This window comes from Amphiprion ocellaris, chromosome 16 (assembly GCF_022539595.1).
Source record: "Amphiprion ocellaris isolate individual 3 ecotype Okinawa chromosome 16, ASM2253959v1, whole genome shotgun sequence".
Lineage (NCBI taxonomy): Eukaryota > Metazoa > Chordata > Actinopteri > Pomacentridae > Amphiprion > Amphiprion ocellaris.
Window position 1 is genome coordinate 13,756,366 of NC_072781.1, and position 14,313 is coordinate 13,770,678.

Here is a 14,313-nt window from a genome sequence, read left to right on the forward strand (position 1 = left end):
TGGCAATCAATGCACAGTCACCTGAAAAGTGTACATTCTTCAAAGTCAAGTAATTCAGGAAAAGCTTGCTCACATTTTTTTCTTCAGGCAACAGAAAAATCTTTAGCAAATATCACATCAAACATGTTGAATTTAACCGAATTCTTTGCTTCATACGAACAGGTTAGATGAACAGTGTAGTGTGTCTCCCTGCATGTTATTGAACATCAATGCATTGTGAGTGTGAGGCTTCGGGGTCAGAATAATTTTGTTTTGTTGTTACTCAGACGGTAATCCTTTGCCTTTTACCTCAGCAACAAAGACTGAAAATACGTGTTCTCTTTTGTTATCCAAGGGAGCCACAGGTAGACCGGGAGACAGAGGATCCAAAGGAGAACGTGTAAGTAGCAACGTCCCTGTCTTGTTTTAATGTTTCAAACTCAAATTTAAAAAAAAAAAAAAACAAAAAAAAAAAAAACAAAAAAGGTTTTGATGAATAGCAATGAATTATAATGAAAGTCTTTCACTTCAGCATAAATATAACTAATCCCCGCTAGCACATAAGCGCTAGATAAAGGCATTTAACACTCAGTGCAGCTTCCTATTGTATTTGCAAGAGCTCTGTCACACTTATGCAGTAATCTATTGCAAAGGCTGGTAATAGAGGATGCAAAATTAGGCTTTTAGCTTTGTAGTTAGCTACAGAACCCCAGGACAGGTGACTGACTGGACACACAAAGAGAAATGAGTCTTTGTGCAGAACACATTAGGTGATACAGTTATACCTGAAACCTGTACTGACATTGATGCAGCCTTATGCTAGCCAGGGAATTTAGTTTTGATTGTTATGCTGAACTTATATACATATAAACTACTTTCCAAAAGATTGGGGTCACCCACACAATTTCATGTCTTCCATGAAAACTCGTACTTTTATTCATGTGTTAACATAATTGCACAAGGGTTTTCTAATTATCAATTAGCCTTTTAGCACGATGAGCTAACACAATATAGCATTAGAACAGGAGTGATGCTGGAAAAGGGCCTCTGTACCCCTATGTAGATACTGCATTAAAAAGCAGCTGTTTCCAGGTGGAATAATCATTTACCACATTAACAATGTCTAGAGTGTATTTCTGATTATTTTAATGTTATCTTCATTTCAAAAATAAGGATATTTCTAAGTGACCCCAAGCTTTTCAGTGGTAGCGTATATATAACTTATATAGCACATATGCTGTTTGGTCTTTCTGTAACGTATAGGGATAAGATATACAATATATATCTATGTCTCTTTACTTCAGGGTGATCCAGGGATTCCTGGTGAAAGAGGTGTTCAAGGCGAGAGGGGTCGCATAGGAGATCCCGGACTCACCGGACCAGTCGGTCCACAAGGTGATAAAGGCGATCCTGGCCCTCCAGGACAGTTGGAGAGCGTTAATCTTCTGGTAAGTTGTAAATTTATCGATTCCTCAGAGTAAACAAAGTCTATCCTCCCTCATAATTAAAACCCTAATCATTGAACTTGCTTCCGCAACTTGTGTAACTAGTTCAGTTCCCATTCCCTGTATGAAAAATGGTGCAGCTACAGCTTTCTGCATGAAACATCAAACAAGGCTGTGCAAGGGAGCTCGCTGTTCTCTTTCTGCTCAACGCTTCCCACTCCTGATCATCTAGGCGCAACAGAAGGTCAGAGAGGGAGAGAGACGGAAACAGAAAGAAAGACAGAGATATGTGGGCGTGCCTAGAGCTCTGCAGAGCAGTGAAAACACCTCCATCTGTCACAGACATTTTACACTTACTGTACACAGCCACGACAGTTATATAACACTGGCAGAGATGAAACATTGTTTTGAATGCAAGAATTCAAGGTCCAAGGCTACTATTGTTTGCCATATTTCCTAGTGCAGCCCTGGGAAGCTCTAGCAGTGCAGTTCAAAAAGGTTCACATGACTATATAAAGTATTTTGGCATGTTATTTGTGAGTATGGATTGGATATGTGTACATTTTATCTTTGTAGTTCCTTGATTTGTTCTGCCATATAGTGTCATGCAGCATCGGTGTGGGAAGCTACATTTTCCTCTTGAGCACAGAATATAGTACAGAATTGGACATGAGGCAGCACTGATTTAAAGACTTATATCATCAGTTTAATTATTTTCAGACTGGATCTATTTTATTTCTAGCTGAGTTTGGATGCAGATTTTATAGGCAAATCAAGGAAGGACTTTACTGAAAAATAGTAATTAGCTTAAAAAATGAATTCATGAATTCATTCTGCCTTTGTTTTTAACATGTATAGTTTCATCAGTCTGTTGAGAAGACATTTTGATATGAGATACATGACAGGTAACCACTTAATTTTCATGCGATGATAACTACCCTCTTTACTGCATCTACTCTGCTGCCAGGTAACTGTGAACAAAGGTTCAGTTGCTGTCGTCACTTAATTGCATTGTCTGTCTTTTTGGTGTTAAAATGCTTCACTGAATACTGTCTCATTTTTCTCCTCACACAGGGTGATCCCGGCTTCACAGAGGAGCTCAGAATGTTTATTCGAAATGAAGTATTGAGGATTTTTGAAGGTACAAATTGTTCCAATTTTAGTTTACATGCTGTTTTTTTTTTTTTTGTTTTTATTTTTCCTGCCTTGTGTTACCTCTAAGCAATTTCCGTGATTTATTTTTTTCTTGCCTTGTAGAGAAACTATCGAACACTGGCATACCACAGAAGACACCTGTGGGCATTTTAGCTTCCAACTTTCAGGGGCCTCCAGGACCGCCTGGAAAGGATGGATTACCCGGCCCACCAGGGGAGCCTGGACCCCCTGGTCCTCAAGGTAGGAGCTCAGGATGGGGGGTGGAACTGCTGGACGTTAACACCACCTCAGAAACATAACCACACTAGTTTAAATATGACCTAGAAGCAATGCTCTTTAACATTTGATTGCTCCAAACTGTTGGTGAAACACAATTAACCATTTGCTGTCTGATTTAACTGAATGTTTATCTATGTATGTACACACGTCCTATGTGTATGCATCATTGGTGCTTTATTATACCTGTGAAATGCAGGCTGTAGGTTGACATCTCATGTCAGCAACTCAGTCAAACCTGTTTCTTGTTTTGTAAAGAGTTGATATGAAATACATGGAAATTGGCTGGATTTGGGGTCAGAATGATACTCACATTTCGTACGGATTCATGGGTATTTTTCTCTTGCATAGACCCATATATCAATGCAGACTGAGGGGCGGGAAGCAGAGGAAAGGCCAGGAGTGTGGTGCACAGCGGCTCTCTGGGAAATATGAAGACAAACGAAGAATTGGCTGTGAATAAGAGAAAGTGTTATCAATGTGGACAGAAAAGAGCCTCAGTATTGATACCTCACTCCGGGAAAGAAAGCCTCTAAAATACAGAAGGAGCGTAGTCAGGAAAGAGGGTGGACATTCTTTATCAAACTAATACAACTCTCTGACTGCTCATACAGCACTAATGGTTTGCTGGTCAGGCTTTGTACCTCAGACTTGCTTAGATTTGTATTGTGTCCGCAGCAGAACTATGGTATCTTAACTTTTGAAGAGGAAGAGTGTTTTATGTGTTGGTGCACATCAAAGCGCCACTGCATTGGCCTTTCTCTTTGAGCTTTGTATCTACCTCACAATATTCAAGACCATTTACATTTTAGCCCACTGCTATGATATAAAATGCTGCTTTCATTCATAAATAATGGAGCTAAAGTATAGCCAACTACTCAAGTTTAAATATTTGTGCTGTGTTAATGCTATTTGCATTACACATGTCTTGGATTTTGTTGTGCTTGTTTTGTTTTTTTTTATGCTTCAAAAGAGTGTTTTATAGGTGATTCTTAATGCAGCTTTGCAATAAATATTTATTGAAAAATAAAGAGGAAACTTATTTCCCTTGATAAATCAAAAATTCAACAACTTCTTAATTTTTCCTTTGTTGACTTGTGCCTCCACTCAGCTGGTGAGAGAGTTTGGGGTAATATTTCCTCATTATTTCTCGTCATCCTCCGCTGGAGACTGTGCTCCTCTGGAATATCCAATTTGACTTCTTCTCCAATATGCCAAAATGAATTGTTTATGGAGAAAAATAACCCCTTTGTTGAATTCGCAGTCTTTTTTTTTTTTTTTGCTCCTCGTGGTTTGATTTCACATGGGTGAAAGTCTCAAGCTGCTGGAGAACGCCCATAAGGACACAAGCTGAAGAGCATCATTTCTTTCATTTCCTCCTTTGTTGTAACTGAGTGCTCGTTTATCATTCTATTCATCTCTTACTTCTTAGATCCTAATGAAATTTCTCTCTGATGTAAGTCAATGTGTTTCAGTGCATATTTCATAAATTCTACATTTTGATGTTGTAGCATTCATTTTTAATTTTGTATTTCAGTGTACTCTGTATTTATCAATACTGATTTAAACTAAGTGTCTTCTAATATATTAGACTGCAAAGTCTGTTTTTGAGCCGCTCTTCTCTGCTCAGTAAAATTCCTCAGAGTAAGTGATGGAGCAGCTGCCCACAGAAAGGTTTTGTTGTTTTCTTTGTTGTTTTGTTTGTTAATAAGGCCTAGCATGAACACATAGATGTTGCTGTTGATGATGTTTACAACGTTGCGCCACAGGTGCAGCACTGCAATCCTATCAATCAAGCATGAAAAACCCGCTCTTTGGCAGTATTATTTTTTTGTTGACGTACTTTGTCCATTAGTGCCCCCAGAAACAATTTGTTTTCAACGAAGTACGCAGTGTGGCATTTTCAATTTATCAGAGTGCACCAATCCAGCATGCCACCCAAGCTTATTGCCCTTTGTGCTATTCAGTATTTTTTTTCGCTTAAGGTACAGTGCTCTTTTCTCCATGGAGCGTCTCCTCCCTGAATGAATGCCCCAGGCTCTGTGAGTGTTGAAAGAAGTCTCATTATTGTGGCAATGTGTGGATAGACCCTCTCTCTTTCAGATTCAGTTTTGGAGCATTCATAAGCCCTTTTTTCTGAGATTTTGTCTGACATGTAAGCGTTGAAGCGTTTCCCCTTTGGGCCAGGCAGAGCAATGCTTGATACTCCTGTCAGTGTTTCTGATGCACTCCATGCAAGCGCTGGTTGTGAGACTCCATTACTCTAAGTGCCTCATGGGGAAATATTTTTGCAGCCCTCAAATTCTTACTCGCTGTGCTGCTGTTTTGTAAAGACAGTAAAGACTCACCGGCTTTGCATGTAGTGAAAAAGCCTTTAAACACTGTGATTGTGTGCATATTTTTTAAAAGCAACACATTGCCGGGTATGACTTGAGTTTTAGTGCAAATGCTGTGATTTAGCATATCAGTTTTTTGGGTTTTTTTTGTCAGACTAAGCATGTGCACGTGTTCATCACTGCCTGTTTTTTCTTAGAGGTAATCAGTTTCCATCATCGAAAAGACTGAACAGAATTTTAACATGAGCATCAGAGTCTAGCTGTCATGAATAGCTCTGATTGTTTTGTGCGTCTGTTTGTTTTCCATACAATCGACCTTTCTCTAGAGTCCACCTTTGATTAGGCCTATCTATTTCACTCTCCGAATGCCTTTACTGACCCACATATCTGAACTCTGATCGAAAAATCCCTCTTCAGTCTGTTCTGAAATCTTCAAAGATTTGTGCTTGTGGCCCTGTTGTTGATAGAAAGCTGTACAAGTCCACGATGCCTCCTGCTTCAAACACTACGTACAGATGGCTTGTTTGATGATTTCTATTCTGACAGAATGTCAGTACCTCTTTTATTATTCAAAGGTTTGGGACTGAAACTAGGAATCAAGAGTAGTCTATTCCTACACTACCTACTAAAGCTGCTTCCTTCAAAATAAGTGCATACTTGATGCCTGACATTGTTGTCATACTGGTGGTAATTATATCATCAAGAAGCTCTTCTGTATGAGTCCCTGGACAAATATAAAGGTTGCACAAGTGTGTTCTCATCTTGACATTCTTCAGATTTTAACATGCTATGGCATTTGTACTAATCTTACTAACTCTACTACACACTGTAGATGTGGCACCACACAGTTCTGCTTCACCTTTGCAATATTTGTTCTCAGCCAGAGTGTTTTGTGTGTCCTCAGGATACAGAGGTCAGAAAGGAGAACGAGGCCAGCTTGGGTATGGGTTACCAGGAGATCCAGGACCCATGGGTCCACCGGGTAAGAACATCGGAGACATCCTACTTTAATATAATTAGTTTGCTATAATGTATTTTGTGGTAGCAGGAGAAATGGTGAATCCGGCACATGCTAACTATCTAACTAGGTAGGTCAAGTATCTTTCTCCAAAATCACAGTCTCCACCTTTCAATAACCATCAGACCAGTAGGAAGGAAGTAGACTAATTGTGCCATTACACACAGATCAGCCACAACAATAAAACCACTGAGTGGTGAAGTGAATGACATTGATTATCTTGTTAAAATTTCACTTGTAAAGGGATGGGATATATTAGGCAGCAAGTGAACAATCAGTTGCTAAAGTTGGTGCGATGGAAGCAAGAAAATGTCTAAATGTAAGAAACTGAGGGTGAAGTTTTGATGGGTCAGAACATCTCCAAAGCAGCATTTCTTACTAGGTTGTTCCCAGTATGCAGTGGTTCAAGGTTACTTCATTATTACCTGTGGGTAGATTTGTTTTGCAGAAAGAAAAAAAAAGTACCTACCTAAAATGATCCAAGAAAGCTGGTGAACCAAGACTCACTGATGTGTATGGGAAGCAAAATCTGACCTGTGTGGTTGACTGTAGACCGGTCAGAGTGCCCATACTAACCTTTTTACTACGGTGGGCACTAGATCCTCAGAACTGCACCACGGAGCAGTGGAAGAAAGTGACGTTTTGTTTTAGATCATGTAGACGCCCAGGTAACAGATGGCAGCAGGATGCACCATGGAAAGAAGGCGGTGTAATGCTCTGGGCAATGTTCTGCAGGGAAACCTTGGATTGTGACATTCATGCGGATGTTACTTTGATACATACCGCCTACCTAAACATTACTGCATTATGGCAATGGTATTCCCTGATGGCAGTGGCCTCTGTCCACAGAATTAATGCACCCTGTCACACCGCTAAAATCACTCACGGTTTGAACATGGCAACGAGTTCAAGGTGTTGACTTGGCCTCCAAATTCCCCAGATGTGAATCCGTTCACGCATCTGTGGGCTGTGCTGGGAAAACAAGTCCAGTCCATGGAGGCCCCACCTCACAACTTACAGGACTTAAGGGATCTGCTGGTAATGTTTTTACACCAAGACACCTTCAGAGGTCTTGTGGAGTCCATGTCTCAACGGGTCAGAGCTGCTTTCAGCGATATGAGGGTGACCAACATAACATTATGCAGGTGGTCTTAATGTTGTGGCGGATCTGTGGTATAAGACTACTAATGTTTCAGTTATACCACATTTGTAACAGAATGACAAGGCACTGCATCCTCCTCCGCATCTTCCACTATTTACCAGGTTTTCTTACATGACCATTGAAAGGAAGGAAGTGTTCCGGGGTTGTGTCAAGTCACAAACCTTCTGAATTTCTATTTCAGCCTTCATTTGATATCTCAGCATGTTAGAGATAAACACAGCTCCCCAATTGCATTATGTTTTCTAAAATCCCACAGCTGCTGTGACATAAATGGAACCCCAATAGAGGACAAATTTCTGCAGTGATGGAAAACGACGTTCGCACTGTAAATTAAAATCTCTGCTTGGTGTCATCCTGAACAAAGGAGCACAACCCAAGATGTCAGCATGTCCCCTGCTCCTTCGAACGAAAAAATAACTCCCCATATCTTGATGGAAAATGAGAAGTGGAATTACTTTACTGACTTCCAGCCTGTAACAGTGGGAGTTTATCACTGAACCTAAAGTCACTCTTCCTACCTGTGTATGTGCATAATGCATGTTTAGGGCAAAGGGAACTTGGCTATAGCTCCTCCGGAGAGGATAGATTGCAGCTGTTGGAAGACATCATCTCTAGAGGTGCACAGTTATAGGAAGCACCTGCGGCACAACTGTTGGGGGTTAGCCTTAAGCTGTCGTCACATCTTGGAAAGAGTTAGAAAGTACTTGAACAAACTACTCTGAGTGTGCTGCCCCACTGCTCTGGTTTTCCCTGAGCACTTAGATTTACAAGTCCCTGTACAACAGGAGATTATTTTTACCGACTAATATTTCTGCCACTTGGCCGTCATAATGAAGGATAGCTCGTATCCTTGCATCACAGAACAAGATCCCCTTAGTCTCATAAGACTGAAATAAGTGAGGCACATACAGCAGATTTGCACAACTCGGTCTTATCAGTATTAATATTAAAATATGAAAATCCTTGTGGCGGGCTCCCACATCAGTGCTGCTGGTTGTCACAAGGACATATCATTTAAATGAAAGTGACCACAATGTCCATTTGCTGTCTCACCTATTTGTATCCTGATGCACTCTGATGGTAATTAGACGTGAAGGTGCTGCTGTTAAGTCGTTACTACCTGTAGTGCAATTGGCTCTGTGTGTGTATATATATATATATATATATATATATATATATATATATATATATATATATATATATATATAGCTAATTAACCAAGTTAAGCTGGCAGTGATAAGCAGCCATAAACTTGCACAGATTTAACAAAGTAGAAAACATGATGATTGTTCCTCTGTGCACCTTTCCCCCGATATCGTCAGCACACACCACCAACAGCACTGTGGACAGTTTGTGTGTGAGCAGTTAAGCAGGAGATGGATGTGATGGAAAGGGCAAGTTGTGTTTTCACAGGGAGGTAAAGGACAAGGCAATACCTGCAATTCCCTTTGTACAAACTGTAGAGGAGGTAGGGCTCCATCGAGCTGTGACCGGTCTGACTGATGTAATGGACACTCCTGTGGCAGGACTGCAGACGAGGCTTTCGTATAGGTTTATTGAGATCCATTTGAAACAATATGTTATCACCTGGTGCTGTTTCTTGTTGTCGTAAGAACGGCATTGTACAGACCACGAAGCAGTGTGGACCGCTTTGCCGCTTCATCAAGCTGTTGCTAAGTAACACAAATGTCTCATCTGGCATGATGACCTCATCATATTGTTGTTTTATAGTTTTGCTCTCCTTTATTCTTATTACAGTGACACTGAAAAATTAATTTCATGGAGAATAAATGCACTTCGTAAGGCATGCTTTTCCAATGCAGATATGGAGCGCATATATTTAATTATCAATCCATCCATTAGCTATACATGGATTATCTTGTAGAGGGTCACCGGGGGCTGAAGCTGATCCAAGTTGACTTAGGGAAAGAGACTTGGTACAACCTGAACAGGTCACCAGTTCATCGTAGGGCTAACACCAAGAGGCAAACAGCCATGCACGCTCACACTCATACCTACAGCTAATTCAGATTGACCAGTTACCCTAACATGCATTTCTTTGGACTGCTGAAGGAAGCCGGCGCACCCACAGAAAACCCACGCCTGCCCAGCGAGAACGTAAAACCACTTATACAATATATAATGTCTGATTGATCTTCACTGCATTTCATCCGTTACATCAGAGAAGCTGCCCCCATTTGTAAAGTGAAAAATAGAAGAGCTAATTCTGTCTTAATTACAGATAGCTTTAAATTATTCATTTAAACAACAATATGTTCTAAAATGATAACACTGTAAGGGCTGCATCTCACAATGATTTTCATTTTTTTAATTAGCCTGTCAAGTGTTCTTTTAATTAATCACACAGTCAGTGAAGTGTCGGGGAAAAAAAGTGGAAAATATGCACTTGATAAGTTTTGACAGCCCAGATAGTTCAGTTTGAAATGATAAAACACAGAAAAGCAGCAAATCTTTGCACTTTGACAAATTGGAGTGGCAAATGTCTAAATTGTTGATTAATTTTCTGTTGATAAAGTCATCAGTTTGTCAACTAAATAAAGAATTTAATCACTTATGCTTTTTGAAAATACCTTTCGCTTGGAATCATAACCTGGCTAATAGTGGGTTTTCAAAGCTGATATTGGTTGATTTTTTTTTTTTTTTTTTTTTTTGGTCCAGAACAATGTATGGACCAATAAATGTTAAATGCTCTTTACTTACAGAACCCTTTGCTACATCAGTGGTATTTAAAGTGTTTTACAGTATTTTTATTCCCACATTTACACACGCGTACACATCAATAGTGGCAGAGCTGCTATTGGGAGCAACTTTTCAGGTTGAATGTCTTGTCTAAGGACACTTGCCACAGCTGCCTTTTCTTGTTGTTTTTTGTTTGTTTTTTTTACATGTATACATATCCTAAACAAACAATCTTGGTACGGATCCTTAGATTCGCTTTTCTTTTTCTCAGTTCAGTAGTTTCTTGGTCCGCTGACGTAGGCACTGATAGCGATATATCTGCAGTGAGCTGGTATCAGCCAATAAAACCTTGGCATATCAGTGTTGCTCAAGTAGAAATATCTGGAGTGGTTATATACTGTAGTTTTTTGGATTTAAACCACTCATATATGACGATACACTTTTGTCAGACTTTCAGAAAAGTTTGCTTTCTGCAACTGTCTTTTGTAATTCTGTACTGACAATCTCTTTAATCTGATAGTGTGTGACGGTGTGTGTTTGTGTGAGTGAACACGTGCCAGTGCTAAAACTTCATCACTAATGGAAAGCTCTTCTGAATGATGATAAAAGTGCAGCCTTGTGCAGGAATTAATAATATCTAATTCTCTGTCAAGGCCCTCCTGGGATCAATTCTCAAGGCCCTCCTGGCTCTCCTGGGCCCCGTGGACCTGCTGGGACATGTGACCCCAGTGACTGTCTCCTTCCATCCCTATAAGCCCAGCAGAGTGGTTCAGGCTGGTTCGAAGACGGCCGTCCAGCTCTTGAGCTCTGCAGCCAGAGAGCCGGAGAAGGACGACCTCACTGTATCTGACAGGCTTCCTCGCCTCCGATTTATCAGACAGACTCACAGCTGACCCCTTTTGTTCACTTTATAATAACATTTGGAAGCCGTCTGGGTTTTTGTTTTTCTGGGGATTGCTGTTGGGCTTGTTTTGAATGCAACAGAAAACCTTTTGCAGTGCTGTACTTTCTAAGTTACTTCTTTGTTTTCTTGTCCCCTACTGTGATGTAATGCATTCCTTGTCAACTCTCAATATGCCTTTCAAGACCATGAAATGACTTTGTTTCGTCAACTTCAGTCCAGCCTGAAAACACAATCTTAATTATTTTGTTTGCCTCTTTAATGGGCGTGTCTATGCACTCTTCTGTTCTTATTCAGATAAGCCATCGTGCTGGCAGAAGGTACATCTCATGTTTTGGTGTGTGAGTTGGCGTGTGCTTGTGTGTGTGAGAGATAGAGCAAGAAAGAGATTAGCAGACTGAATGTACTTATTTTATGTATAGGTGTGAGAAAATAACAGATTTTTTGAAACTCCTTATGCAACCAAAGTGCAGCCAATGTGTCTGATACAGAAGTTATTTATTTTAAGTGTGTTCTTCAAGAATGTATTTCAAAGATGGTACTAATTGTACTAAATGTAGCATGAATAATCTGTAATATTATTACTAGAAAGTGGATTAATACTTTTTCTGGATTGCTTACAATCCCGAAAGAGTTTTTGTTTCTTGAAATTGTCACTCATGATGCATTGTGTGCAATAGTCATTTTTAAAAGATCCTGCAGTATACAGTCACTGATAAGGATGTCTTCCCATTTCACATAAGTCCTGTGCTGGTTCTGAGCACTCATCAGTGAGCTTTGCCAAAGCTTTTGTAACCCACAAACAACTCGCTGATGCTGTTTGTCGGAAGCTATTTGTAAGACGCAAACATCAAGGGCAGATTTTTCCACATGAAAAGAATGTACTTTAAATGACACCTATGTTCAGCGAGTGTGACGTGACCCCTCATTTACCTTTACTGTTGGTTTAATCTGTAAATAAGTGGTTGTGTACTTTTTCATTTTCTCATTTCCTGACTAATGGGGCTTGCTACGGGACCTGACAATATAATTTCATAAGCAAGTTGTCATTGTAATGACGCATTAAGGTTCTCACTTATGTTATCAATCATACATCGCTGCGATTGTTTGACATGGTCAATAATATATATTGTTTACATAGTGTTGTGTATGATGATTCCTCTGGTTTATATGTATATTTTTGGTTTTCGGCAACACAAAGGAAATCGGACTACTACACTACAACTGACAGATATTTTTATTTTGGTGAAATACTCATACATGTACTTGAACTCTTTTGTTTCTTTTGACAGTATCGTGGTCTACAGCCTGGCTTTTCACTCACTGACCAACACTGTGTGTCACTGTGTATTGTTGGGTTTGGGGGTGTCTTAAGACTGGAGTTTTGATTTATTTATTAGTCTGAGTGATTTTAATGTTCTCAACTAATTTCAGAAGCTTTTGAGTCAGTTTTATATAAGCAGGCGATATAACACATCTTATGTACTAAAGATAAACTTAAGCTCTCATTAACTTAAATGACTTGGTTTTGCTTATCAAGGACACTGCAAATTTTCAAAAAAGCTCCCAGCATTCAAACTTCATTTTAGAATTAATTTGCTTTTTGAAAAGTTTGATAATTTGTTCATTCAAAAAAAATAGCCTGACCTTCATAGTAATACTAAACAATGAACTTTTTATTTGGGAAAAAAAGACAATAATTGGCCAGTAGTCTATATTACTTTCCTCAAGTTTTCATTTTGACCTCTGTTTAATGAGAATTTGACTCAAAGGCTTTAATTTTACTTTTAAGAGTCCTGCTGTGATTAATGTTTGAAAGGTTCTGTGGGTGTATCTGAAATTTTGTGACATTAAGAACTCCGTTCGATCTGCATTTCGTCTTTTAAGATCTGTTTGACCCTTTTTATACTTTGTACTTCATGTCTTACATCATAGCCATCATGCTTCTCTTCCACATATAAGTCACTCTCTGAGAAGCTACAGAATGTTTTTCTTTTATTTTATTTTTCTGAGCATGTCAGCTTGGTTTTATCTCTGCTAAATTCTATCAGTGTAAGTTGGTCTCATTTTAGATGGGTATTGAATCAAATGCATGCCACTGACTTCATTTGTGAGTTGAAAGAGCCCCCTGCTGGACATGTATTTATTTTCAGATTGCTTGTGATGTGAATGGAAAACAATCTTTATTTGGTTTATAGGCCACATAAAATCCCCTCCTTCTACTGGCTTCTGTCCTTTCATCACACTGATTTTCATATTTGGTTTAATGAGTTCCCATCAGAGACAATAACGCTGACCTTGACGAGATTCACATAAGACCGCATCAGCAAATTAATGTGATCTAAACTTTTTTGTTTTGTTTTGTTTTTTTTTGCACTAATGAGAGCGACTCCCTGCGTTCATCGAATTTAGCTTGAATTGATATTAATGTGCAGCAGTTTGTGACTTCAATTTAGCTTAACAGTATGATAAGTAGGGAGGACACAAAATGATTGCTGATGTCACAGCTCACTTCACTAGAAATTTGGGGCCATTTTACATCGCTCCGAGTTAAAATCCATTTATTCTAAGTGGAAAATGTGCAATGATAGCAACCTCAAAGGACTCAGTTGTTGTCGGTTGAAGCATCCTTTTGGAAATGCTGTTATCCATCTTAAGTCGGGCTTGTCGAATCATGCAAGATTCACTTAAAACAATAACACCACTTTCATTCATTCATATTTCATTGTTGCCTTATTTTTTTACTGTAATGTAAGTTGATCTTGTTGCCACATATAATCTAATCTTGTAAGTAAGCTTGTAACGAGAGGGACTATGGATCAGCCTCAGCATGGTCCCTCGGATTAAAAATGTCTGCCTGCTGCTCTCACTGAAACTGCTCTTTGCCTCTTTGTAAGCTCCTGTTGCGCAGAGTGACTTTAATGTTTGTTTTTGGAAGGCTTTTGTTTCGTCTAATATCTACCTCAGTCTTGGTTTACCACGTCTTTATGGTTAGATATCTCAGAGAGAGAAAAAAAATATCAAAACAACCGTTGCCTTTTACTGAAAATGCAATTGAAAACCTCGTGTATGTAAAAACACATATATTGCAGTCCTGGATGTTGACATCACTGAAATGTTCATTTAAAAATAATAATAGGGGCAGTGATGTTCCCTCTAGTGTGTATGTGGTTACCAGGTATCGGAGGTTATATTTTACACTTTTCTTTGCAGCTTCTTTTGTCTACACTGATTCATGACATCTGCCTTACACGTGTGCAATAAATGTTATCCACTGCTTTATTTCTTGTGTTGTATTTTCTGCACAAACACAGCTTAGGTTGCAGCTCTTTTACAGTAAA

At 39.3% G+C, this 14,313-nt stretch overlaps 1 protein-coding gene across 5 annotated transcripts in view; it reads left to right on the plus strand.

The window, feature by feature from the left end:
- Positions 1 to 14,254, plus strand: part of LOC111562976 (collagen alpha-1(XIX) chain) — a 103,159-nt gene extending 88,905 nt beyond the window's left edge. For 4 of the 5 annotated variants that reach the window (XM_055018414.1, XM_035944234.2, XM_035944235.2 and 1 more), the window contains 6 exons: positions 335 to 379; positions 1,284 to 1,427; positions 2,499 to 2,565; positions 2,682 to 2,819; positions 6,096 to 6,173; positions 10,725 to 14,254. In XM_055018414.1, the coding sequence (XP_054874389.1) occupies positions 335 to 379; positions 1,284 to 1,427; positions 2,499 to 2,565; positions 2,682 to 2,819; positions 6,096 to 6,173; positions 10,725 to 10,825 (573 nt within the window). In that variant the 3' untranslated portion in view covers positions 10,826 to 14,254. Of the gene's footprint in view, positions 1 to 334; positions 380 to 1,283; positions 1,428 to 2,498; positions 2,566 to 2,681; positions 2,820 to 3,206; positions 4,458 to 6,095; positions 6,174 to 10,724 lie in introns of those variants that run through there. The other variant, XM_035944237.2, reaches the window with a different exon arrangement.
- Positions 14,255 to 14,313: the final 59 nt, after the last annotated feature.